Raw genomic sequence first — 27,404 nt, 5'->3', positions numbered from 1 at the left:
TCTTAGAGGACTGTTGCAGTGCTAGGTTTGGTTTAGCAAGCTGCAGCTTTCCTGGAGAGCACAGCTGGGCTGCTTAGGGCAGGGCAGCCTTTCTGTCCTCCCGTATTCCTTTTTGGACAGCCCTGAGCTTCTGCTCTGGCCAGCTGAGCTCTACAACACAGTGATGGCAAAGGAGGCAAGAAGGGTCTCTCCAGTGGGAATCTTTGTTGTTTCATGTTGGTTCACTGGCTCCCAGAGGCAGTGCCCGAGAGAGACCTCCTGGTCAAGGAGCAGGGGGATTTTCTCAGGGGCCCAGGGGCGGTACATGGGCGGGGTTGGGGTACAGGAACCAATAGGGAGAACCTGAGGGATTGGCCAGGACTAGGGGCAGGGGAAGGCAGTGGGGAACAATGTGGGATAAGAAAAGCAGTGAGTAAACAGATCACCATAGAGGACCTGGCAGTTTGTAAGCATTGCCAGAGTTCTGTTTTCTGCTAAAATTGTTTTTACTGGATTTGGGGGAATAGGGTGTAAGACCATGATGTGAGAGACCATTAATGCAGTTGTTGGAGATGCCTAATTGTTTTTCATTGCTTCATTGACTAAAGTTCATATTTTCATGTTCTGTCCAATATGAATTATAAAAATGCATTTTGTATTCCTCTGAAGGAGTTGCAAATGGTTTTAGATATAAAGGATGTACATCTACATCAAGCAGCAAGGTAGGGAAAAGACAAGAGACTGTAATGCCTCCTTTTCCAATAGAAGTGAATGTTGAATTGTTGTGGTGTTGTTGTGAGGAAAGGTTTTTCGTGTTGTTTTTTTTGTTTGGTTATTGAGTTTTTTCAGTGGAAGAGCATTCCTGTATAGGATCTCCTCTGGTTTCAAAAGCAGAGGAGAATTACTAAGAACAGTGGCATTCCAGTAAGAACACAGGCACCTGAAAATGTAGTTGCCTTAGTGTGTGTAAAAAGACCTGTGTTCTCATCAAAACTGAGATAATAATGTATGAACAAGTTATGAAAATAGTAAAAGTATTTTAAATTTCATTACATTTATTACAATGTTGTATTAGTAACATTTCAGCTTTAGAAAACGAACATCCATAGTTGATTCTGTGAAGTAACAATCTGCTTTACAATGCAAATGAAGACAATTTGCACACTCTTTGTATGCTTTACTGTTTCACAAATGAAACATTCAGCGTTGGGGTTTTTTTAAAACCTATTAAAATGGTCAAAGTTACATCTTAGTCCACCGAGTACATAACCTGATGGGTTGCATGCTAGCCAGAAGAGAAGGAGCCCGGAGGTCTAGCTGCACTGCCCTGTACAAGGTGGCACTGAACACAGAAGGGGTTCAGAGAGTGAGCTCCTCACCCGATGGAGCTACTCCTGGGCTGCTTGGAGGACACACAGGCAGAGACAAGGAAGAAGGGAGGGGACTCCTCGTATAGGTTCCACGCAGAGATTTATTCAGGTGATGGGACACGGACGAAGAGCCGAAAATCTGAGGGTGTCCAGGGGTTTTATAGTGGGGAGGGGAAAGGCGGGGATAAGGGATACAGGCAATGGGATGGGGCAAGGGAGGCGGGGTGTACAGTGAGGGAGCCAATGGGATTAACACAGAGGAGGGACTTAGGGAAGGAACCAATGGGGTGTCGATTAACACAGACGCTTCGGAACTTATGCATATTACCTAAGGGAAATTAATATTAACATATAATTAATATATAAGATTAATATATATAATTAATATATAAAATACGGAGTGGAAAACATGAACCAATCATATAGGAACATGTAGATCACAGAACTGGGGGGGTTATGGGTTCTCATCCTAACTGCAGAGTGAGTTGTTGAACCTCGGTGCCTGACGACTGTAAGTTGGTCTTGGTTTTACCCTCAGGGGTCAGGGTGGCTGCAGCCACTTGCACCACCACAGTAACTGTTAGGACAACCGTAATAGACAAATTTAAGAAGTGGTTGTATCCTCAAATTATTGAAAACAATGGTTTGTTTATGTCTCAGAATCAGGACCTGTGTGCTGATGTGTCCTGTATTACTTAGTCTGGAATTGACTAATGCCTGCCCCAGGGCAGGATCCTACAAATCTCATAAGAATACCAGTGACTCTGCTGCTTAAGGAAGGGAAGAAAAATTCTATTTGCTATTTGAAGTAACACTGCATTGGCTAGACAGGCTATTTATTCAAGTTAATCTGATTTATCATTAAGGCATTAGTCTAAATACCTTTCTCCAGTAGGATGTGCAAAGAGAATTTCTCATGACAAAAATGAGAGAATTTGGTTTCTGCTTGATATGTGAGATGAATTTTCCGGCTACGAGTTACCCTTTAGTGTTCTGGGACAGTCATTAAACAGGAATTCAGAAGGAGTGTCCTAAGCTCCAAACTGGCACCCTCCTTCCTGTGGCATGGTGTGCTAATCCCTTCCGTGGGGATGTGCACCCTCTCACTCACAGGGGAACTACTGGAATCTGACACACCAGTACTTCAGTCCTTTGTGTCTGACAAGGTCTAAATTGATTTCTGACTGGAGGTTGTAAAAGTTTGTGTATTTCAGTGACTCAGTTAAATGATTCAGTGGGCAGAAAATAATGTAATGAAATTGATAATGCAGTAATAAATGTGGGCATGCACAAAGGTTGAAATTGTTATTTGCATCATAAATCATGGTACACACATAACTCATACCTAAATGTCTTCTGCTGACACATCCTGCTAATGCACTTTAAATGCTACCTCCTCTGAAATACGGTGCTTACCTTCACACTGTTATGTTTCTTTCTATTTCCTGACTGTTCTATGCAGAAGTCTGTCACTCCATCATTCTTACTGTTCTTTTGTGTAATTAGTTCCTTATCACCTTTTTCCTAATTAGTGTTCTTAATGAGAAAATGTTGCTAATCAAATATTGGTTTCATTTGTGATTACAGCAAAATCTAGACCAATGAAATGGAGTTGTGCTTTGGACTTTTTTTTCTTCCTGGCTTGCTTTGATGTAGTCAAGACTAAAAAAAAAGCTGTAGTTTTTTATTTTTGTTTTCCATTGTTGCTGTTGTCCTTTAGTGCAATTTAGAACCCTATTAGGACTCCTCTAGAACATTTCAGAACCCTATTAAGACTTCTCTTTAAAATATGAGCTTAAGCAGAGAACTTTTGCAGAATGAGTTACGAAGTTAATAGCACCAGGCTGTTTTTATTACGTAGCACAGAGGCTAAAATGAGACTACTCCAAATAGTAATAGTGTAAAATGTACAAGGTGCTGTGAAAGCAGCTCTTGGAATATGTAATTATCCTAGAGGTTTAAATGTATGCACTTTATTTTTAAGGTGACTTTTTTCAAAAATTACTTTTGAGTTTGCTGTGTTTTATTTACAGGTCCAAACAGTGGAAGGAGAGATGGAGGATTTTCAGAGGCAGCTTTCAACTCACCACAAGGGATCGCTATAAAAAATAATATTATTTATGTAGCTGATACAGAAAATCACCTAATTAGAAAGGTAAATTTTCCATAAGGAAATTCAAAGTTTAATCTATTACACTTTATTCTACTTACACAGGTGAAAGTTTACACCACACGAATTACTCTCCAAATAACATCAGAAAGGAGATATGGTCCACTATCTTATAAAGAAACGCTGTTGAGCAGGGTTTTTGAATGTATACTTTTGTGTTTCCTTGCTAATGGAGATGAGGTTGGCTACTTATTATAGCATAACAGGGTTTTGGTTTTGGTTTGGTTTTTTTTCCTAGTCACTCTTACTTTCCTGTTTTGAGAAACATCTATTCTTAGTCCTGGAAGCAAAAACTGGTTTTGTTTCACTTCCAGTAGTATCAGATTCTTATCTAAAGTTATTGTACTGCTGTGGTGCAGTGAATATCCAAACTTCCGTTGGCTGTTTGGGTTTCTAAAACACAGGTAACTGCCCTGATATCAGAACTGGCTGCATGTGTGTTCTCTCTGATTAAGAACTTGCAACGTTTTAGCATGTAGGAATTGGATCTTACATTAGGTTAGGTCAAATTTAGGATAATCAGAAGTTAAGTTTGGTGATGGAATATAATATTGCTTTGTTATCTAAAGTACTCCGTGCATCTCAGAAGATCTCGGACTCAGGTCCTCACCAGTATCCCATTTCTGATCAGAGGAGGTGCACCCTTAATCCATCTGAGGTGCCTTTGTACAGATTATTTTATGTGGCGATGGGAAATACTGTTACAGTATCTGAGTTTTTATGTCATATTCGTATATAACTTTAAAATAAAACATCCACATCAGTTTATCTAAGTATTTATCCAGAAATTTGTGATGCTTTCTTGTACAGCCATTGAGCAAATGCTGGCAGAGCAGTGTTAATTTTTGTTGCACGTGGAATAGAGTTCCAGGTACATTGTTTTCATGCTGCCTGCTGCTTCCCCACCCCCATACTCCCTGTCCATCAACAAGCGCTGTGGTAAAATTAATTGTTTTCTTACATAAACAAATGCCTGATATTTGTTAGGATTTCTCTGGTTTTGACACCTAGCTCAAATTATCTGTAACTTCAGTCAAGTGAATTTCATACATTCATTTAATGTGTCATTTTCCTTCACACAGATTGACCTGGAGTCACAGATGGTGACCACTGTAGCAGGCATTGGGGTACAAGGTGTTGATAAGGAAGGAGGAGCAAAAGGAGAAGAACAGCCTATCAGCTCTCCGTGGGATGTGGTCTTTGGAAATTCAAGTACTGTATCAGTTGAGCTTTAACATCTCATATTTACACGTGTGACTGTTGGCTAAATTTTTTACTGTTTTGGTATTAATCTGAGATAGAAAAGGTAAAGATGTAATATAAAACTGAGTCCAAAACACAATAATTTCAATTGCAAATGGTAACTGCAGTTCTGCTTTGGATCACGAAATGTTACTTGATGGAAGAAAAATTCTTTTGCATAAAGTTCTGTAGTTACTGCATCCAAACACAGAAGGAAATCATGATTGCTTTTTTTAGGCCAGTGCTTTAAGCCAGGATCAGTAGATCTGAGGGTAAATTTTTTTTTTTTTTAGTAGATCAACAGGTAGATTTTACAGGAAGTGAGCATTGTCTAGAAGTTCCTTTCTTTGACTATACAGATGTGTCTGACCACTTGTAAATATTTGAGTTTAGGAAATAAAAATAATTTTATTTGGGGACCTTTGTTTATTCCTGTTTAGGTGACATAAAATCCTTAGCCTCAAGATGACAATAGAGTCAGTCAGATAGGAGAGGAATACCTCAGCACAAACCTTGCAAGTGTCAGGAGGTGAAATAAATCTTTGCATAATAGGATACAAGGATCACCTTCTGAGGACTTAAGTAGCTTTCTTTCCCAGTTCACTTTGAACACACACCTGAGCCTGGCATCTTAAAACTGCCACGTTTTCAGCTGTTACTGACTGTGAGTTGAAACACAATTTTCTCATGTTTCTGTTTCATTGTAATTTAGAGGTTGCACATGCCAATTTATTAACCATGACAGAACAATGCTTTGATGTGACATAAAACCCATAGGTTGGTATTTCAGACATGAAAAATTGACTTCCAATATTGGGATTTCTTTAATCTTCAGATGAACAGGGTGGGGAAGTAGCATGATTTACCTCTAATATCTTGAAATTAGAGGTGCTTTGCAAGTTTAGTAAATTATAATATTTTACTGATGTGGAAGCATTTGTTAAAATCTTGTGTCAGTTATGAGGGAGGAAAACACGCTCAAGTGTAAGGGAACGTAGAATCACAGAATGGTTTGGGTTGGAGGAGACTTTAAAGACCATTTTTCCAACCTTCCTGCCATGGGCAGGGAAATCTTCCACTAGTCCAGGTTGCTCAAAGCCTCATCCAGCCCGGTCTTGAACAATTCCAGGGACGGGGCATCCGCAGCTTTTCTGGGCAACCTGTCCCAGTTCCTCACCATCCTCACAGTCAAGAATTTCTTCCTAATTTCTAATGTAAATTTGCCCTCTGTCAGTTTGAAGCCATTCCCCCTTGTCCTACCACTGCATGCCCTTATCAAAAATCCCTCTCCAGTTCTTTTTTAACCCCTTTAGGTACTGCTCTAAGGGCTCCCCAGAGTCTTCTCCAGGCTGAACAACTCCAACTCTCTCAGCCTGTCTCTGTAACAGAGCTGCTGCTCCAGCTCTCGGCTCATCCTTGTGGCCTCCTCTGGCCTTGGTCCAACAGGTCATTGAGGCTGATTCAGAAATGCTGACAGTGTAGAATCTTCTGGTACAAAGACATTGTCAGTATATACAGAGTACCACCAGCAGCCTTGAGTACTTGGGGAAGCAACTGGGATATGTTTTCAGATTTAACAGTTCTATTAACATGTCTTGTAAAAAAAAAAAAAAATAAGCCTTTTCTCAAAGGTCTGGTCAGCAACCCTTACAATCTGTGGTAAGCATATGGAATCCTACTTGGAAGATCAAGGAGGAACACCTGGAAGAGAATCTCGCTGGATGTGGGCTGCTACTAATGCAGGCATGACTTCTACTGAATTTTGTACAATCTGCTTTTCCTTTTGTGAACTGGGAGACTTGTGTGGCTAGATGGTGTAGTTTTCAAGAGATCTTGAACCAGAAAGCTGATCCCTGTGGGATGTTATTGCAGAGCTGTTTCACAGATCAGCAAAGAGGAGACTAATAACTGATTAGTACTTCAGAAACTTGAGCTGGTTGACAGAGCTATTCAAAGTATCCTATAATTTTAATTTTTTATGATGCTTTTTTATGCTTCTGTCAGTAGTTAAATATGATGATTTTTTTTAGTTTTGAGAGCTCTGCTTGTTAAATGTTAATTGATATGATAATTTTTATCAACATGAACATAGTATTTACTGAGTTAGTCACCTGTGGAGGATTAGTCATCTGTACTGCTCAGCATTGACTGCTGAATTTTAATAAGCATTTGCATAGAAATCAGATCTTCTGAATGCACTTTGTTCAGACTGGTGCCGATTTTTTTCATATTCAATTAGAACCTACTAGTCAGTTGCCTGTTTAGATTGCTACAAAATATAATATAAGCTGTCAGTTAAGCAGAGATTAAATCAATTTGAATTCTTTTTTTTTTTTTTTGAGAGGGTAATAAGCCTAATAGATAAAATGGGGGAAAATATACATTACTGTAATAGCAGTAAATTCTAAAATTCTTTAGAGAATTATAATAACCAGAGAGAGTTGTAAAAATGAGCAGTTATATTGAGTGGAATGTGAACAGGAATCTGTCCTAGAGCATGAGGAACCAGGACTGCAGTGCAAGTCTAACAAGTATTTTTTGCTGTCATAAGCTGCAGTGACTTTTTAGTTTGCTACCAGACATCAAAATAGTTTGCCAGCAATGCAGCAGAGTTTGCCAAGGTTGTATTGTTGAGTTGCAAGTTGCTAAGCTGCAACTTGCTTGAGCGTAGTGGGATCTTCTGTTCCTCTGCAGTATAACATAGAGTGCACTCGTGCCTCTCAGAGTGCTGTCCTACAAGTTCATACCCTGTTGTCAGAATTTTAAAACTCACGTGCCAGTGTCTTTAGGCATTTGGATGGGTGAGGTAATTTATGAGAGTTTCAAAAATTACTTTTGTTTGCATTCACACAGCAGTGTCCTTGTTTTACATATGCTTGTATCTCTCTGTGCAAGTTGCAGGAGGTAACGTACTTCAACAACGTAGGTTCATTATTGCAAATTTTGAAAGTTTGAGTTTTGTGTTAACTGGTGTGTCATGTGGTAGCTAACACCACACTTTCCCATCTTCTTTAGATCTATGTAGCACAAACTCTGTGCAGTTTCAGAAGATAGATTTTTAGTTGTTTTTTTAAATATGGATTTTATAATTTTTAAACAAGTGCTATTTCTGGAAGTTTCGTTTTAGCGTCCAAAGCCATACTAGTCAGAACATGAAAGGGAGAAAAAGGAAGTTTAAATGTTTAAGCAGAAAAAGGAAGTTTAAATGTTTAAGCAGGTTATTAAAAAGCTTATTCTGACCTTTTTCAAAGTCTCAAAGAGGAAAGATTGCCTCTTGAGAGAAAGTTTTTTCCTCTATCATTGACATTTCTTGAGTTCACTCCTACATAGAGTTTAGAGTATATATTGATCAATTGAAAGAATTAATTTTTTGTTTAAAACCTTAATATATAGGTGGTTGAGAAATGGAAAATACTGAGAAAAAGTTTGAGGACATGGATAAGCTAATATTCAGAACTGATAGTATGTAGCATTCTTTTAAGTATCCACATAGTATTTTCATAAGTAGACTTTTGTTGCCCTGTTCTATACAGATGCCAAAGTCTGAGACAGAGATTAAGTGAGTGTGAAACACCATTTAAATGAAATTTGGCACAAATGTCTTCCTTTGAGGCAGGGGAGCTAATGGAGACAAAACATATGGTAGGATTCAGACGGAGTATTCTTCCTTGTGATCTTTTTTATTTCTTTGGCTGTGGCCACTGAGCTTGTGTTCTGAAAATTCTTGAATGAACTCCATGGCTTAAATTCTGGCTTTGCTGAGGTTGGTGCTGAAATTTGCATTGATATAGATTGTGTGGGAAATAGAAGGGAAGGGACGGAGGCTTAAAAATACGTTACAAAATTACTGTGTGCTTTTTTAGCTTTCTCTGTTGTGCCCTTCTATTTTTATTTAGTGGGTGTTGAAAGCAAGTGATACTTTAATGCACAGTTGATTTGAGCGTGAAATGTTCTTGATAGCTGCATTCTAGCTGGAAGGAGCAGGACAATGACCTGTGCTTGGTGACATAACCATGTGTTTCACATTCCAAAATCTGGTTTTAATCTGCATGATTGTAATCTATTTATAGAAAGTCCCAAGTACAGTATTGACCATGCTTTCAGTAAACTTGTTGGAAATTTTTACCTAATTTAAGTATTATGTAGATCTGAATTAAATGAAAGTACAGTACCTTACCATACTGGTGCAATTTTTATAGCCCTTAAAAGGCAAAAGTATGTAAGATATTTTTCATCCTTCTCTGTGTTTCTGCTAGAGGGTTATTTGGTACCACTGCATTCCACAGCAAACACTTTTTTTTTTCCTGTATTACTCATGGTGATTCTTTCCTAATGTAAAAAAAATTTTAAAAATCACTTAACCAGTAAGCAATTAGCACTTCCTGCTTGAGCTCAGATTATACATGAGGTGTTTATGTCTGAACTGTCTTATCTTGAGGAGATGCTTTCTTCTACGTGTCACCCTTCTTCCTCCTAGTCTGGTCTCATTCTGTCATTGAGGCTCTGGCCGTCACTGTCCTGTGAAAGGAATTTTCCTGGGTTATAGCTGAAAATGAAAGAGCTGCTTTTGCTATCATCAGGCATTAATTTGGAACCATTTTTCTGGACAAATCAAAGCTTGAATTCTTCCAAAGATACATGCATATATGACATGACTGCATGATGTAGCAATGTGGATTTATTTGGAATGCAAAAGGCCTGCTCATCTCTTTAGCAGTTTCCTATGCAAAGTACAAGCTTAAAGATACCCCATTTGGCTTTGCCCTTATACAAATTTAGTTCCACAGAAAATCATGTTAAGAGACATCACTGACAAAAAACTACATTGTCTGTCTTTCCTTGTTGAGCTGGATCCTAAATTACTTGTAAATAGCAATTATTTTTTATTTTAGATTCTTGGAATTTCAAAGAAGAAGTAACTTCATTAAAGAGAGGGGTGAAGTAAAGTGAAAGATATATAATAAGGTTTTATTCCTGTGTAAGAACTGCTTTAGGTGAAAAAGTCTTTTGAGAAATAGAAAATTAAGTAGTTACAGGGCAGGAGTGCAGTGAAGCAGGACATTACCCCGTCTTGCTTTGGGTTTATAAGTATTGCTGAATAGTAGTAGTAACAAAACTTATTAGTATTTCACATGTTCATTATAGAAACAGGTCAAGAAATGAGGGACTTATGTCAGTATTTTAGTATAAACATGCCTGTGACATTCAAAGACTGAAGTCTTGATGTAAGGATATAATGGGAGTGTAGTGACTGAATATTCAACAGTAATCTTACTCAATTGAGTTTGACAGACTGCTTTTCTAAGTTGGACTTCTCTATGTCTTGAGGAAATGCATAATGACAATGATTACTTTCTGCAGTAGAAAAGAAGCATTTGGATTAGCAGGGTTGACATCCTAGCAGCTGTCAAATTTAGAATCTTTTTGAAGTCCTTGACTTGAAACTGCCTTCTGTAAAAAAAGTGTCGTGTTTGTACCTGGAGTGATGGTTCTCATTCTCTATAGTGATGGTTCCACAGTCTATAGTCTCATTCTGTGAATTAAATCTATGTTCATGATAAAGAAGCTTAAATTAAACATCAGATTTCTAAAGACTAGTTGGTGTATCAATTCTTAATTTCAGATGCAAAACTGCTGAAAACACACAAGTGTTAGAGAGGCTTTGTCAGGCATGCTGGGGTCAGAAGGAGACACTTTTTTAACTGTAACTATTTGAGGCTGAATGTGCTTTTGAATATGGAATGCAGGTGTTGGAAGTCAAGGGAGACTGTGGTGCTGAAGTACCCTCAAGTGTGTGTGTTTGCTGTGCTTAATTAGGAATGAGTAAAACACATACCCAGACTTAGCTCCTTCTGTAGTTATAGCGATGTATCCCAACACTAAATAATCCAAATTAGTTCTTTTATGTTTGCAAATGCTATCTCTTCTGCTTGGGATTTTTTGGAAATATTTGCTGCTATTACAGTTAGAAGGCCTGAGTTAGAAAACTTGGGAAAGAAATAAAAAGTACTTCCTTACAGTCATCATTTTTAGCTCTCTATTATCTCCCACTGTAAGACACCCTTTGGTATCTAAGTCCAAGGATTTCCCTTAATGAGAGGGAAGGTATGTTAACTAAGGAGGAAAATTTCAGAAGCATTTTGTTTCATAAAGGGTTGTGCTGTTTGCATGATGCAACACTGTGTGAAAGAGTGCCAGGTAGCACAGAAAGAAAAGAACACTGATTTTTAGTCATCCAAAAAGGATGATGTGTACTTTAAAAAGTCCAGACTTCACTGCTAAAGTATTCATTTGGAGCTTTGCTGTGTGTGTCTCACTGAAGAACACTGGTTCTCTATTCTTCTGTCAGATTTGCATTTAATTTTCTGAACTTCCACTGACTGAAGAGCAGGTGAGACATGCATTCACTGTGCTCGTGCCTATCTGTGGACTGCAGGGTGTGTTGTGTAGCCCCTTTTGCTCCTTGTGAATTTCCAGAGGATGAGTGTACCAACAGACTTCTTCCTAGGTTCTTTTTGTTTCTTCAAAGATAAAATTAGTAGACAGGAATAATATTTTCAGACTTCAGTCTATTTAGAAAATGTCAGTGATGCCAGCCACAAAATATAACTTTGATTCCCAGGCTTTTTATTCCCAGGCTGGAAGCATGCAGTCCCAGACAGGGAAAGCTGGAAGTGTGGATAGTCCTGGGAATGGAATCCCTTCAAACAGATACTACTCTTGATTGGTGCCAAACAAAGTAATTTCTGTGCATTCAGGTTGACTCACCAGTAATGGTCAGCAGTGTTAGTGACTGTTTGAAGATGTGCCTGTGAACAGACAGGACTGTGAATTTTTAACACACAGGTCTAGCAGAGGCAGATTCAGGAGCTCCAGCATTGTACAATAACTGAGGCATCATACACTGGGGAATGTTTGTGTACTCACAGCTGTAGTTCACTATTAGTGAATGTTTATAACACAAGTGTATCCCATTTGCAAGCCATACCTCGCTTGGATACAGGCACACTACAGATAAGAAAGCACATACCCTAATAAGGAGAAACTACACTGCATTTTTAAAACAGCTCAAGATGGGTTGGAATGTGGTGCTTAATTGAATAAATGTAAGAGAATTGCTTTGTTCTCTTATGTTGTTTTATAATAAATTCTTTAGAAATAAATTCTTTCCATTCATGATAAGGAGTTATTGTAATAATGGCATTACCATAATTTCAGCATTCTGGCTCTCCCTGGCCCCCTTCTCCTGCAAGAAATGTACGGGAATAACAATAGTGATGTCCTTAAACTGTTCTGTCATGAAAGAAAAAGTTTTTCTGCCTCTTTTTTCAGAACATAAAACATTAAACCATTGTGAGGACCATTGTGTGATAGAATACCTTAGCTGTGTAGCATTAATTTTCTGGGTTTGGGTAATTTTTTTTTATTAAAGCTCTGACGTATTTTCCACAATTCCCCAAAGACTGTGTGCTGTTTCCATGCTTGCATCCATTCTCTTTGTTCTAATGGCCATCCAGTAGAAAATATTTGTGTTAAAATTTATGACAGTTATGGAGCTCTTACTTATTTTTACAGCCTTGTTCTCTAGTTGAAGAAGAGATCTTCTCTCTATCAATCTTCCATAGTCACTAAAATTTGAATTTAATATTGGTACTTTTTTCTCATATTTCATAAGTCTTGCTGTATGCAGAATTAGAGTAAGAAGCCTTTTCAATTTTTCAACATCTAGCTGTTACAGGGGTGTTTTCAGTATGTGGTGTTAGAGAATTGGATAGATGAACAGAACAGATTTTTCAACAGTGCTCAGTTCAAGTCTGACTCTTTCATTTAATTGGTGGATAAAGTGAATATTAAATAATTAACAAAACTTTCTGAGATCACTCAGAATGAATTGCAAAGCATAGCAAGATAAAAAAGCTCACTTTCTGAATAGACCAGTGATTTTAACAGTTTTCATTCTGGAATACTTAGAATAGTAACATCTGAAAGTGCAAGATATGCATAATGGAAATAGAAAATTCTGAGGCTGAGCAGTTACTATATAGGAAGTAGAGAAATGATTTCATAACCTATTTTCTCAATTTAAATCTCTTAGAAATGAGCTCTAATCAAAAAGTGAGACTTTGGGACGGGGAGGTGTTGTTTTCGGTTTTTATACTGGAGTGTTTTTGGCATTGTTGGAGCTTTGGTAGCATTTCTGGTAATTTATAAAATGTGTGCTTTGCAACTTATTTTGCAAACGTTTTTTGATCAAGAAAAAGCTTTTAGGTACTTTGCAAGTTTGACTTTCATTTTTGGTGCTCTAGTTTATGTAAAAACATGGAGCCGCACAGAGGTGCAGAAAAGAGTTACCCGAATTACTTTGATGATAGTCTTGGGAACTTGTATATTGATCCACGAAACAGAAAATGCTGGTGATAAGCTCTGTTAAAATCATACCAGTACTGTTCTGAAGAGAGCTCACAGTATAAAGAAGTTAATTCTGGAGAGAGAAGGATGCCTTTTTTCCCCTCTTGTGGTGCATAGTGTAGAAAAGATTTAGGATTAGAAGAAGAACAGCAGAATCTCTGTTGGGGAATGGTGGTAATTTCATTTTTTGGACTAACTTGCCAGATTTAAAATGTTTGCAAGCGTTTCACATAACATTGCTTTTATTTTGAAACTCCAGAATATTTTTGGCGGAGGGAGGGGAATTATCCATGAGATTGTTTTCAGGAACAGCTCTGAGATGCACAATGCTTTTTAAGTTCATGTGAATAAAAAGTTTCTGTGAGCAATTTGAAGGTATTTTTCTGTTGAGTGGCTGATGGTTGTTCCAATACCTTCTACATTTATTTAGAAAAAATTTGTTAATGTTGTTTATAACTATATGGGATGGTGTTAAAAAGATAATACTGTCCCCATTTTAAAGCAGTTTTTGAATGTCAGCTTTGTGTTCCTTAAGATTTTCAGGAAAGACTAAAATAAGTAAATTTATTTTGCTTTTGGGTTGTTGGGAGTTTTTTTCATTGTCTTTCACAATCTTCCTTCATGCATTTTTTACTGCTGTAATGTGATTACGTTTAAAGCTATAGAGCACATTTATGTTCTTCAATTTTCCCTTGTATAGTTTTCTTTGTGAAGTATTATCTGGGCAAACTTTGTGTAGTTATTTATAGACTTGGATTGCTGAATAGTAGTTTTATACTTCAAGTTGAAAAAAATAGATGCTTGACACATACTTGAACACTTCTTGATCAGAAAGTCACTGTTCCACAGGTCTGCATCTTGCGTTTGTGACACCACGTTTACATGTGCATAGGGAGAACAACTTGGAAACTGGGTGGTCACTTCAGGGGGAAATTAGGGAATGCCCACGTCACATTTACTGTTTAAATGAACTGCAGTTGATGCTCTGCAGAGCGAGCATCAGTGACCCTTAGCTTCAAACATGATGTCCTCTGCGTATAATGTACAATGGTACTGCCATGGTTATTTCTTTCAAAACCTGTAAACAACACCCAGTAGTTTTTTGTAGTATCAAATTTTGTCACTAGTGTAGTAAAAAAAAAAAAAATCAAGATTGCATACCCCAAAACCATGCTTAGCAAAGATAGGTATGTACTTGTTGACTGGTATGAATCAAAAAATAACAGGCGAAACAGACACAATAGCAGAATGTTGCGAAGAGCAAATCCCACTTGAAACGTTGCCTTTGTCAGGTAGGAATATTAAACACACAATTTGTAAACCCCTGGGAATAAAATACCAAGAAGAAAAGAAGAAAAATAGCAAGTTTTGGTAGATTAAAGACTCTGTCTCTCTCTCTCTCTCTCTCTCTCTCTTTCTTTTGCTCTGTTTTTTTGGTTGTATTTTATTTTTTCCCCCATAGGGAAGATAAGCTGAAGTAAGGGGGGTCAGCAGAGTTGGTTTGATGATTTCTTTGTTCTGTAAAACATTTGCAAAATGGGGTTTTTTCATCTGATTTTTTGTGTCCCTTTCTAAAAGTTTCAGGAACACAGGAAGATGATGTGTTATGGATAGCAATGGCAGGCATTCATCAGATATGGGCACTGATGTTGGAAGGTGGAAAACTACCAAAGGGAAGGTAAGCAACTTACTAAGAGAAATGTGAAGTTGCTGCTTGTCTTGATAAACAGCTTTCAGAGCCCAAAGAGAGAGGTAATCAAATTAAACTGAAAATAATTTAGTTTAAAGGCTTGTATGCTTAAAAGTCTGTCTCCTTTTCCCACATCTGTTAGATGAAATGAAAGATGTTACCTTAGCTATACAGCTATGCCTTGGTAAGATACACTCATATAATTGAGTGTTACTTTTCCTTGCATTTACTGAGGTAACTAGTAATGAATAATGTACTGAAGTGATATAAAAGTTAGCACAAGGCCTTGAGCAATTCCTCATTGCTGCATTCCAGTTGGTTTTATAACTCACAAGTGCCTGTTCTGTAGCTTCTGTTTATTCATCTTGTCTGAGCTATTTCAAACTCATGGTTGAAATCGGGTGCTATTTGCCTTTAGTGACTTAAAGAAAGGAGTCTGCCTTCGCTTTGCTGGGAGTGGGAATGAGGAGAACAGGAACAACGCTTACCCACACAAGGCAGGGTTTGCCCAGCCCTCGGGGCTCTCCCTGGCCCCTGAGGAGCCCTGGAACTGCCTGTTCGTGGCCGACAGCGAGAGCAGCACCGTGCGAACCATCTCGCTCAAGGACGGGGCAGTGAAGCACCTTGTAGGAGGAGAGAGAGACCCATTGGTAATCACTTCAAACTTCCCCACACTGCCCTACTAATATTTCTCAAGCCTGACCTGGAGGAACCACTTTTGGGGTGAGAGGGTAAATCAGTTTCCATGGCCATCAATTTCTTAACTTCACTGCTTGGAATGCAAATGTGTGGCAGTTGTGACGCTCAGATGGTAGTGCAGGCTGTTGCTCCTTAGATAAGAAATTACTTCACTTATTCTTAAGATAGCCAATTTGATTCAGCATTGTGTGGTCATTAAATCAGCTGGATTCATATTTATAACTTAGCTGTGAGAGTTTCCATTTGTGTGGTTAGCATCCACACTTCCAAGTTACAGTATCCTTGTTTTGAAATTGTCTTGATTCTTTTTTTAAGTTAGTGAATTTCCATTTAATTACAGTCATTTAAATTCATGACCACATTGAATAATCAAATGTATTAATTAAATAAAATAATTTTTCAGAATCTGTTTGCCTTTGGTGATGTGGATGGAGCAGGCATAAATGCAAAGCTGCAGCATCCCTTAGGAGTAACATGGGACAAGAAAAGAAAGCTGCTCTATGTGGCAGATTCCTATAACCATAAGGTAAGCGTATAGTAACTTGTTATATACAGAGTTGGAAATTTTTATTACTACAGAGAATTATTTTAGTAATGTACAAAGACTGTGGTTAATTCTGTTAAGCCGAGGAAATGAATTACATGAGTTCCTTTGTGGGTTCTTTTTCTTTCCTTCCTTCCTTTCTTCCTTCCCTTATGAATCCTTCTCTTTACTATTGTTTTGCTGTCACATTCTTCTGTGTTGATACAATGGTCTCTTGGGGAAGGTGAATTCAAAGTGCCAAGTTACAGTTCAGACTAAAGGCTTTCCATGTACCTTCCCAAAGATGCTGAACTACAATGAAAGAGCTTAGGAGTGCTTAGTCAGGACTATACTGTAGGTTTGATAAAACTGAGAGGGCAAGAGGACTTGCTGTTCCCTTAAAAAAGCCATCCAAGTTTTGAGAAGTATTGGGGGTTGCCTCCTTGGAACTCTGGGATAAGAGACATTGTTTTGCGTGATCGTTCTTATGTGATGTTATATAAGCATTCATGTCTAGAAGGTTTTTAACTGTACACTGACTACATGCACTAAAAGAGAAGTAATCTGGTTTGAAGAGTAAGGTATATTACACTAAATGCTAATTTACATTTTAAGGCAAATTATATTTTGTTTCAGATCTTGTATAAAACATTATAAACTATTTTGCTATTACTTTGAAAAGAAGCCCATCTATTTGTAGAAGAAAAATAATCTACAAGTTAGCCTGCCAATTTCGTTATGCTCTCACTGTTTTGCAATGTTTCTAGAAAGCCAGCAAACATTAGAAAAACAAGTCATCCAGCATACTTTTATAGCAGAGGGGTAGGTACTTTCAAAGTTATGGGAGGGAGCCCTGAGTGAAGACCAAAGGAAGAAGTGAAGTCCATGAGGGGGTCCAGATGGGGGAAGACGGGGCGTGTTCCTTGGTAAAGAGTGATAACACAGCCTCTAGGATGCACACCTGGTATCTGAGGTACTCAAAAAGCAGTGCTGACTACTGGAAATGTGGGATATGAGATAATACAGAACATCTAAATCCTGCTTGGTTTTCTCAGAGCAGCTTTTATTGTCTTTGTCTGTCTTAGATTAAGGTTGTGGATCCCAAGATGAAGAACTGTGCTACCCTGGCAGGCACAGGAGAAGCAGGCAATGTTGTTGGTTCCAGCTTTACACAGTCAGCTTTCAATGAACCAGGAGGTTTGTGTGTTGAAGAAAACGGCCGCCTGATGTATGTTGCAGACACAAATAATCATCAGATTAAAGTGCTGGATCTGGAAACAAAAATTCTTTCCATGGCAAGTAATACTTGTTAAACAGGCTGATAGTGGTGTCTTTTGATATAAATTACTATTACAGACTTCAGCAATTGTTATAAAAATGATACAGCTGACTTTGGGTACAGTAGCTGTATTCACAGGATGTTTTGTGATGATCAGGCAAGTAAACATTGCCTGTTAGCACAGTTGTTGAAAGCCTCAGTCTTCAGAAAGACAACTTTTGCATGAAAACAGAAAGTGACAACTCTCTAGAAAAGGTTAATACAGAAATGTGAGTCATTAAAAGGTACAGCCCAGTTTTTCAGCATGAAAAGCATTTCATGAACACTTTGTAAAAAAGGGAAGTGAAATCAATTACCAAGCCCTGTAATTAAGCTGTAAGAGATGATTTTGGGAGGTAGTGAGTTACAGCAAGATATATAATGGGCTTTCAAGTTGTCAAATCAAAACCACTGTCATAATTGAGTTTTATTTGATTGTAAACAAATTTGTGCTCATGTCCACCTCACAATGCCACTATGTCTTAATGATTTTTTCAAATATATATATACATATATTTATGACATAATGGTCCTGATGTCTTCTCATATGTTTCTTGCATTTAATAGTACACAGTCTTAGTATGTGTTTAAATTTTCATATCATTTAACATGTTGGTGGCTTTTCTGGAAATTTTCCTCTATTTTACTGTGCTATTTGCACAGTTAAAATCCTGGATTTTATTACTGAAGCATGCAATTTAATACTGGAATTAGAAGGAAATACATTTACATTTTATTTAAAGCAAAAATGTATTCCAACTGTAAAAAATTTTAGTTAAGGGATTCTGTAAAGTAGCTGTGGGTTTTATGGTTTTAAGAGTAAATATTGCTTTTATTTGGATTAATCAGGGTTTTTTAATTTTAAGGAAACATTTTGTCCTTCCCTTTTTCTTTTTTATCATAGTATTGTTGCACTCTGTCAGAAAGTTTTAGGCCAATAGCCATAATATGTCACTTTGAAACTGTGACTGTGTTGTGAAAGCCCATTTATCTTCAGTACTAATAAAATAAGCATTTTGTTTGATTTCTACTGATAGTTGCCTATCCTGAAGCCAGAAGCATGTGATGTTCCAGATAACCTGCCTGTACAAAAGGATAAAATAACAAACCTTCCAAGACTGCCTAAATCTGCACCAAAGGTTCAACTTCCTTCATTAACTGTAGCTCCTGGCCAGACAATCCAGTTTTTATTAAAGCTGACTCTTCCTCCGGATTCAAAACTGAATGAAGAAGCTCCCAGTGCCTGGTTTATCACAGCAGAAGGTAAAGTCTCTGGTTAGGATGGGAAGTGGATTAAATCAGCACATCCTGCAGTGCAGGGGATCTCAATCTGATGAATCAAGATATCCCTCCCTGTCCTGTGTTCCTGTTTGACCTTGTGATGCAACACATGATATTTAGAGTTGATGCATTTAACAGCTGGAGTGCAAAGATTGAAAAAAGCCAAACACCTGGTAGACCACTCTTCGTTTGAATTAATACATGCTGCATTATGGCTCAATGCAATGAGTTAGGTGTATGTAGTGTGCAGATCATTTTTCAGTTCACGTACTGTCAAATATTTAAATAAATGTGGAACTCAAGTTTCATTCTAGCAGTAAATGCCATCATTTTACCTGCAGTTTAATGCATTTATGGCAGATATCTTACCTGGTGTCGTAGATCTCTGATACAAATGTATGGTAGCCATTAATTTAAGAAGTTTTGCTTGTGCTTATCAGAATAAATTTTAATATCCTTTTAAGAGTGTATAGGAGAAATTGCAGTTCCATTGCATTTAAATTAGGTGTACTATTTATACACCTATAGTGCTATGGATCTCTCCATCTCTAAATGACTGATAAAAAAGCATTTGTAAATTACTTCTCCTTTTTTTTTCTTTTTTTTTTTTTTTGTTGTGTTCACAATTGGAAAAATCAGGAAGGAAATTTCCTTTAATGTTTGCACGTGGAAAGTCCTTGTTGTCCTATAGGTAGAATAAGTGTTTTCTGTAGCTTTCAGATGTGGTGTTAAATACCCTAATGATAAAATCTGTTCTTCTTTTACAGATAATGCCTGGTTGCTGCAAGGACAGTGTCTGACAGGAGAAATAAAGGATGTTTCCTGTCAAACTGTCATTCCCTTTCAGTTACCTGGGAGCTGTGTGTCAGCTGAAGCCACCCTGGCCATCAAAGCGTGCCTGTACTACTGCAGCAAAGGTAGCAGTGCCTGTATGATGGCAGGAGTCTCGTTCAGCCAGCCCTTGCAGGTTGCTGGCACAGCCCGAGGCAGCTCGGCTCAAGTGGAACTCACACACACCTTTGTAACCAACTAACACAAAGCCAGCTGATTTCACACTTTGTTTTGCTATCCACCATTTCTGTGGGAGAAAGTTCAAATAGATAACTTTGCTCTGTTTTTTCCTAGAGCTTATGACAAAGCTAAGAAATAATATGCTTGGTTAAATTAAGTAGTTTTCTCTACAGCCTAACGGCAAAATTTATCATCACAACCTCATTTCTTTGCATTACAGTAGCAGCAATAACTTTGTAGTACTGTAGACTCTGTTGCCAATTGTGAACATACTGGAGGTCTGCCAGTCTTAAGAAATGAACAACAATTTTTAGAATCCATTTGAAAGAGCTGGTGTTACTTTCTGATGTTACTGTAAGATCTTTGCACTGTACATACTGTTAGAGTAGATCATTTTGGACTAACACTTCAAAATTCCTTTTGTGCCCTTATTACATTTTAATAGAATGTCAAAAAGAAGTTTCTTTCTCCAGTCTGTAAAAGAGGTATCTTGCTTATTCTTCTGTAATGACACTTACAACACATGTATTTTGAAAATACATCTTAAACTAGATGCAGCTCTAGTTTTATGCAAATTGAGTATTTTGCTTTAACTCAACATGACCGCCTTACATGAAGAGCAAAGGTTCGTGGAAAATTTTTTGTGAAAGGGGAAGTGTTCAAGTTCCTGCAGAAGAATTTCATGCTGATTTTTAACAAAAAACGTGCCTCTCTGCAATGTGTTTATGTATATATATATATAATAGCCACCACAAAGCTATGCTGGAGTTTTTCTGATACATACCAATCTACTTTTTATAGAAAGTGGTAGGTAATGGTTGAATATCTACACTGCAAAAACTAAATGTCAACCATTTCAAGCAGGGTGATTCACTCCCATTTTTATGATTTCTCTGCAAAGACTTGTCTGAAGACTTCTGTCTTGCATATACATAATATTATGAAGAATATTGCACTCTTGAAGTCTGATTCAGAGTCCTTTGAAGTCACTGTTAGTCCCTGGATTTGTAATAGTGGCCACTGAACCAGAATTGTATATTTGATAATGGATTATTTACATTCATCTTTAAAGCTTCTGATCTTTTGCTAGAACACTGGTATCCTAATCTTTGAGTAGGACGCTTTAAAACTCTGTTGCAAAACTCTGCCCTTGGGGTTTAAATGTTTTGCAAGTAAAATTCCCTCAATTTGCTGTAGTAAGTAGGGGCGGGGTGATAGTGGTGGTGCAAATTTATTACTTGAACTGGAAGAGCTTCCACCGTGCTTAAGTGGTAATTAGGTTAGGCTCTGTGCTCTGGTCATGATAATCAGTTCTGAGAAGATGATTTTGTTTTAAGTTGAAAGATAGTATTGTCACACATATTATGAAGTGCAGTAGTGAAAGAATTTTTTAATAGTCTTTTCTAAAACAATTATTCCTGACACCTTTCAGTAAATCCCCAGCATCAGTTGTTGTTGCTTTTTCTTACTTGAAAGCTGACAGAAATGTTGGTCATGAACCCGAGAGGCTTTTGTTTTAAGGGAACCATATGGACTGGTGTGGTTCTTCCTTCCATTGAAATGCCAGTTTATCTGAGAGTTCTTTGTGGCACCAGAAATGGTTGTTATCTCACCTGTCAGCAAAGTAAGGGCTGAAATACTATTTTTCTTATGTTTGGTTTTTAAGCAGCTTTTCTAATTCAGTGTTTCAGCTCCTTTGGGTAAGCCTCTCAATTCTCACATGCCATTTTGAAGAGTGAAAAAGCTTTGCTGCTTTGTTCACCGATGGCAAATGCTGTTGGGAGATTGAAGATAAAGAAACTGATTTGGGCATTTACTATTTTTTACACTTTAGTAAAACTCAGTCTTTCACCATTTTTTGTTTGTCTGTTTACCTTTGGATAGTAGCCAGGAAACCTTAGAACAGCTTCTAGATAGCCTGCAGGTTTTCTGTTGCTCTCTGAAAAAAACAAGCATTAGGTTCAGAAGTTCAGAGTAACGAACCAAACTGCTACAGTTATCTTGAACACATAATTCATCAGATAGATCTTTTTTCTCTCATTTTGTCCCATCATAGAATGGTTTGGGTTGGAAGGGGCCTGAGAGACCATCTAGTTCCAACCCCCTGCATGGACAAGGACACCTTCCACTAGAGCTGGTTACCCCGAGCTGCGTCCAGCCTGATTGTGAATACTTTCAGGGATCTGGCATCCACAGCTTCTCTGGGCAACCTGTGCCAGTGTCCGACCACCCTCACAGTAAAAAATTTCTTTCCAATATCTAATCTAAATCTGCCTTCTTTCAGTTTGAAGCCATTCCCCGTTGTTCTACCCCTACACGCTCTTGTCAGAAGTCTGTGTCCAGCTCTTGTAGCTCCTTCAGGTACTGGAAAGTGCTATAAGGTCTCTCCAGTCTTCTCCAGGCTGAACAGCCCCAGCTCAAATTTTCAGCTAAGATGACATTATATTTTTCTATTTCAATTGGATCAGGTCATCAAATTCTGCCTGTATGCCAATATTAAAAAAAACCTCAAAAATCTGTTTTGTTATTGACACTTTTAATTAATGTATTGCTGTATGGGAAAGGCTCTATTCCTCACTTTATTTAACTAGAGTGTATAATGTTTAATTACAGTATCGTAGTTATATTTTCTATCTCAGTGTTCTCTCCTTGCTCAGTCTGTGTGTTCACTGTGATTGGCCTTTAATCATGTAGTCTAACAACAAGTTTTGTTTGTCCAAGGGATAAGGATGCACATTCCCAGAGTCACTTCTTCTGTTTCACTTGTCATGTACAGACATTCAAATGTTCTGTGATTAGAAAAGCACAGATTTTTTGAGAGCTTATGATATTTAGGGATACTATTTCCATTTCTTCCTCCAGGGTTTACAAGATGCTCTTACAGTAAAGCAACAAGTGCCATAAATTCCACCAGACAGGCAAACAGAATAGCAGGTACAAGCTACAGAAATTTATTTAAGTACCAGAAAGCATCTTCCAAATATGATGCAGAAAAATAGGAAATGTTACTATTCTGTCTAAGTACTGAAAAATTGGATATATTGATGATTGCTACCTCTTTGTATGGGAACTTAGTTTTTTTGGTGTTTCCTGATATAAAAATTCCAAGCAAATTGGAATGGCTCAGCACTCCCAGATTTGTGTCTCACAGTAAAAGTATTTAATTCAAGGCATTTTCCAAACATGGCTTTCTACTGGCTTTAAACAGGTTTTGCTTCAAACCTTAATAAAGCACTAAATGACTTTAGCAAGTCTCTAAAGAGTATTGGTCATGGTTGATTTGTATAATGGAAACGAGTTCAGTGGCATTTTAAGATTTTAGTTTAGTGTTTGCACTTCTGGGACAGCTTTTTGGTTTTGAACGGATGTATTAATAGTTCCATGAGATGTTTTTAGTAATTTTATTTAATTGCAGTATAATATTTTTTATTAGACTAGAAAAAAGATAATGTGGTTTTGAAGAGGGAGCGTAATTTGTTTTAATAGCTCTTTCATGTTGTTTGAATTCAGTAATATCTTTCTGTAGTTTGCTCCCTTCTGTTGAAGGAAGGGTAGGGATGATGGCTGTGTAAACCTATTGATGGGCACGTATTTTATGCATACATTTTTGGTTGATTTCTTTTTGTGTTAGATTCTTACATCATTTTTGGCTTTTCTATTGAATGCTTTTTCTTACTTTCTTCTAGTTTGTGTTTGGCTTCTCGTATCTTCCACCTGTAGAGCATTTTGTTTGTATAATGCTGTGGTAGTATGGTACCAAGCAAGTGCAGACCAGATGAGTGATACATGAGAAGTAGTTTTATAGCATCAGGTAAATGCCTTATCTGCTTATCCTGAGAAAAGGTGCATGTGGCTTCCAATATATTGTATATATTCTTAATGCACTGGTTTTATTTCAGTAGGAAAATATTGTAGCTGAAACCATGGGTAAAACTGTTTTGTTGAGAGAAAATCAGGAAAAATATATTCCTTACCTCTTGCTCAGAGAAGGGGGATGATGAAAATGAAGAGACTTTCCTTCTTATGTAGGGCCATGTCCTTTTGTTCCTTTAATTATTGACTATTTATTTTAGCAAAGAGAGAGGCACTATTGACCACAAATTGTCTTGAACTTTTGATTCCTAACAAGGTTTTCTACATACATGGAAGCTTTAAATGTCTGACTCTGTAGAGTTATGAGTGATAGATCTAGTTTTAAATGGTTTATAGTTCAGCAGACAATAGCAGAGATTTATGTACATTCTTAAGATGTGTAATTTTTTAAAATCACTGGTATTCATTAAGACTTACCTCAAAGACACGTTGAGGCTACACTCCCACAGAAGTGTGAACTCAAAATTAAGTTTTCTTTGTTGTAGAATGTGTGAGATTTGCTGTGGCACATTGTGTTCTCCAGGCTGCAGTTGTGCTACCTAAGGAGAACTTCCCATGCACAGCAGCTCCTCAGTCACCCCCAGTAACTCTGCACTCGAATCTGCCAGGTCACTTACTCATATAATCAATTAATATTACTGGTTTATGTTAGCAAATATTTAGTATTCAGAATTTATCATTACAATTTTCATTGCAATTGGTTTGTCAGGGATTAGAGGAGTTTCTCTGTCCCATGAGGATGGTGACAAGTAATTGGAGATAATTTTTGAAAATGTGAGACCTGGTTATTTTTTAATTAAATCACAACATCTGTTTTTGCATTCAACAACAGATCATTCATTTAGAAACAATATTTCTAATATTTTACATTCCATTATATTCATATAACCAAGTTTCACTACTGTCTTCCATCAGAAGCAGCTGATACATATTTTATAATTTTTGTACTCTGACAAGTAAAATCACTACTCTCATTTAGGATTAGGATTCATTCCTGTTCAGAATTCATCACACCTATGATTTAGTTTCCAAGTTTATCTTGGTTTCTTTGTCATGCTATTGCGGGGGATTTTGGTTAGGTTTTTGGGTCTGTCCTTTCCTCCTTTGTGTAGTTCCCACAATGAAACGCAGCCCGTATGTTGTTACCATGGAGGGATCCACGTAGGAAGGATAATTCCCTCCACCAGCTCCTTGCCCCTCCCCTGCTTCAGGGATGGGATGTAAATAGCAAGTAATTCTAGATGGCATTAGAATAAGGTGATGTCCTCAGGTTGGCTTCATCAAGCTTTGCACTGATGCAGCTACTGTCAGAAGTTTTACCTTTACCTCTGGCCCTGTCCAGTGAGGTCCTGAAGTTGTTTCTAGGTGTCCCAGAACATCCCTTCAAACTTGAGTAGCCTCTGCAGGGATTCTGATGGCTCTTAGTTTCAGGAAACTTTGATGCTGGAGGTGAAATACTTTAGCTGCTATAGGTTAAATATTTTAGCTATTATGTAATTTGCTGTCTTGTTGCAGATTGTTTAATTATTGTCAGGTAATGCACTCCTGCTGCAGATGAGAAGCTGGAAGCCTTGGGTGTGAGTTGAGGAATGTTTGTGTAGCTATAATTAAATATTGCTTATTTTACCTCTTTGGTGGTCCATTGCTTTCAAGCATATGAGGGAACTCTGTCCAATTGCAGGCTCTAGGGCTAAGCAAAAGAATTGCAAGTATTTTTAAAGTCTTGCCTGGTTCCTTTGAAACATTGACAATTTTGAGCTAAAGAAATCCCGTTTGAAGAAAACCTGTTCATACATCTGCCTTAATTTAATGTTCTGTACTCAACATGCCTCAGAAGAGAGATATTCCACACTGTATTCTTTCCCATTTTGACTAAGGATTGAGAAATTCAACCCATCTGGCCATTGTCAGACTGTATAGAAAGCAAAACAGCAATTCCCAATTTGATTTTCCTTTTTTTTTTTTTTTTTTTTTTTTTTTTTTTTTTTTTAATTTAATAAGAGCCTATTTTCCAAGCTTTTGATTAAACTGAAATACTGGGTTGAACCATATGTTCAGGGGATCTGTCCTGAGAGTTGCCTGAATCAGATTTCCGAATCTGGTTTCCAGATTTTAAAAATGAATTGATAGTAAAGTGGAGAAAAAAATTGCTAAATGTTTTGTCTATTGAATATTTAATTTCAGAAGTGTCCAATTTCACTTTTAAAATATAATTAAAACAACTAAAATGTTCTCCTCTCTGTTGTTACCATTAATGTACCATTAATCTTTGTATCATTAAAACCTGTGATAGATCTATGTGATTTTGTAAGAAAATCAATAAAGAAAAAGAAGGTAGTTGTTAAACAGTGACTGGGTGAAATCCAGGTGCTCCAAGGTTAGTGGCAAATATCTTTAGGGCCAGGAGTTTGGCCCAATATGACTGAAATTTTGTGGTTTTATTACGTCTTGATGGCTGAAGGAAAAAATCAGTGCCTTTTGTAACAATACTTGAAAGTGTTTCTTTACAGAAATACTGAAGTACTGATTGGAATAAAGTATTTGACCTTCATGGTTTGCAAGCTTCAGAGGGATTTAATTCTACTAATTCTGAAACTGTGAAGAGTTTTCCTTCTCTGTCATGTTATTGAATTAATTTGAAATTACGGTGCTTATTTGTCAAGCTCCTTTTCTTACAAAATGCAGTTATTTCTCAATCTTGTGAGCTTACTTCTGAAACTATTGTTACCTCTTTTGTACACTTCAGAACAAACGTGGCAGGGAGACTTCAAACAGCTTGCTGAAATTGTGGTTTGAGTGAGATGGAAGGCAAAGCATGCACTGATCTAAAGGGGCAAAGGTGACACCTCTTGGTATTTGAGGGGTGGAGGGTTGGTCTTTGTTTTGGAGTTGTTTTCATCTGTTCTATAGATCAGCAAAGATTCTTTACACAGCAAAAGGTGGTGTGTAGGGGCAGTCAGGAAGGGTCAGGTTATCTCACTGCGAAAACGTGTAACTTCATTTAGGTTCTGCTGCTGGGATATCTAAAAATCCCAGCAGTACAATGCTAGTGAGGAAAGTCACATTTGAGCACTTACCACCTTAATAAATGTCTCCAGGTGATTTAAGGGGAAAGACAGGAATTTTATTTTCTTCCTTGAGAATGTCAGTGTTGCTTTGTGGGCATTGGAATATTTTTGTCTGCTCTTTGAGATACTAAACCTTTGTTTCTCCATTACATTTGATGCAAAGCCTTCCATATATCTGAACACTTAAAAAATGCGGTTTACGTTTGTTGTTACAAAATATGAGAAGAATTGAAAGCACATCATCTACAGCTGATGTAGGTCATGTAAATTCTTCACTGACAGTGTTGCCTAACAGTGTTCTTAACAATATTCATAGATGATGATCCTTTTTAAATAAAAGGTAAATGTCCTGTAATATTGTGAGAACAAATAAATACGCTGTAGAAGACATGTCAGCCTTGGCTATCAAACCAACAGATAAACAGTGATTAAAGAATGTATGCTTTCTCCTGTGCAGCCTCTTTCTCCTTGTAAAGCTTTTCCATGGAAAAATAAACATTAAAAAATTTTACGTGTTCTTTCAAGGCTGGGTTTGTCTATCAATCTTTGTGTGAACGTAGATATAGAAGTTATGAAATGTGTCTGCTGTGAGGGGCTGCAGCTTGGATAAAACACTTTAATTAAGAAGTACTGTTTGTTTCCCGCTGCCTTTGCCACAGGCTCCTCAGCCGTGGGTGTCAGTCAGCCCTTCAGTGACCAAAGGTCTATAAAACAGTGTGAGTTGTAGGACTGCCCCCTCCAGGAGTCTGGGAACAAGAGATCTGCTTTTAT

General features: G+C 37.5%; 1 protein-coding gene across 1 annotated transcript in view; it reads left to right on the top strand.

The window, feature by feature from the left end:
- NHLRC2 (NHL repeat containing 2) overlaps window positions 1-27,157 on the top strand; it is a 33,803-nt gene extending 6,646 nt beyond the window's left edge. The window contains exons 4-11 of the mRNA XM_039553560.1: window positions 3,383-3,504; window positions 4,602-4,731; window positions 14,749-14,848; window positions 15,279-15,510; window positions 15,963-16,085; window positions 17,168-17,377; window positions 18,438-18,663; window positions 19,449-27,157. Coding sequence (XP_039409494.1) covers window positions 3,383-3,504; window positions 4,602-4,731; window positions 14,749-14,848; window positions 15,279-15,510; window positions 15,963-16,085; window positions 17,168-17,377; window positions 18,438-18,663; window positions 19,449-19,714 — 1,409 coding nt within the window. The 3' untranslated portion in view covers window positions 19,715-27,157. The remainder of the gene's footprint in view (window positions 1-3,382; window positions 3,505-4,601; window positions 4,732-14,748; window positions 14,849-15,278; window positions 15,511-15,962; window positions 16,086-17,167; window positions 17,378-18,437; window positions 18,664-19,448) is intronic.
- The last annotated feature ends 247 nt before the right edge of the window (window positions 27,158-27,404 follow it).

Source organism: Corvus cornix, chromosome 6 (genome assembly GCF_000738735.6).
Source record: "Corvus cornix cornix isolate S_Up_H32 chromosome 6, ASM73873v5, whole genome shotgun sequence".
Taxonomy (NCBI): Eukaryota; Metazoa; Chordata; class Aves; order Passeriformes; family Corvidae; genus Corvus; species Corvus cornix.
Note: the sequence above shows the minus strand (reverse complement) of the source record. Positions and strands in the feature narration are given on the sequence as shown.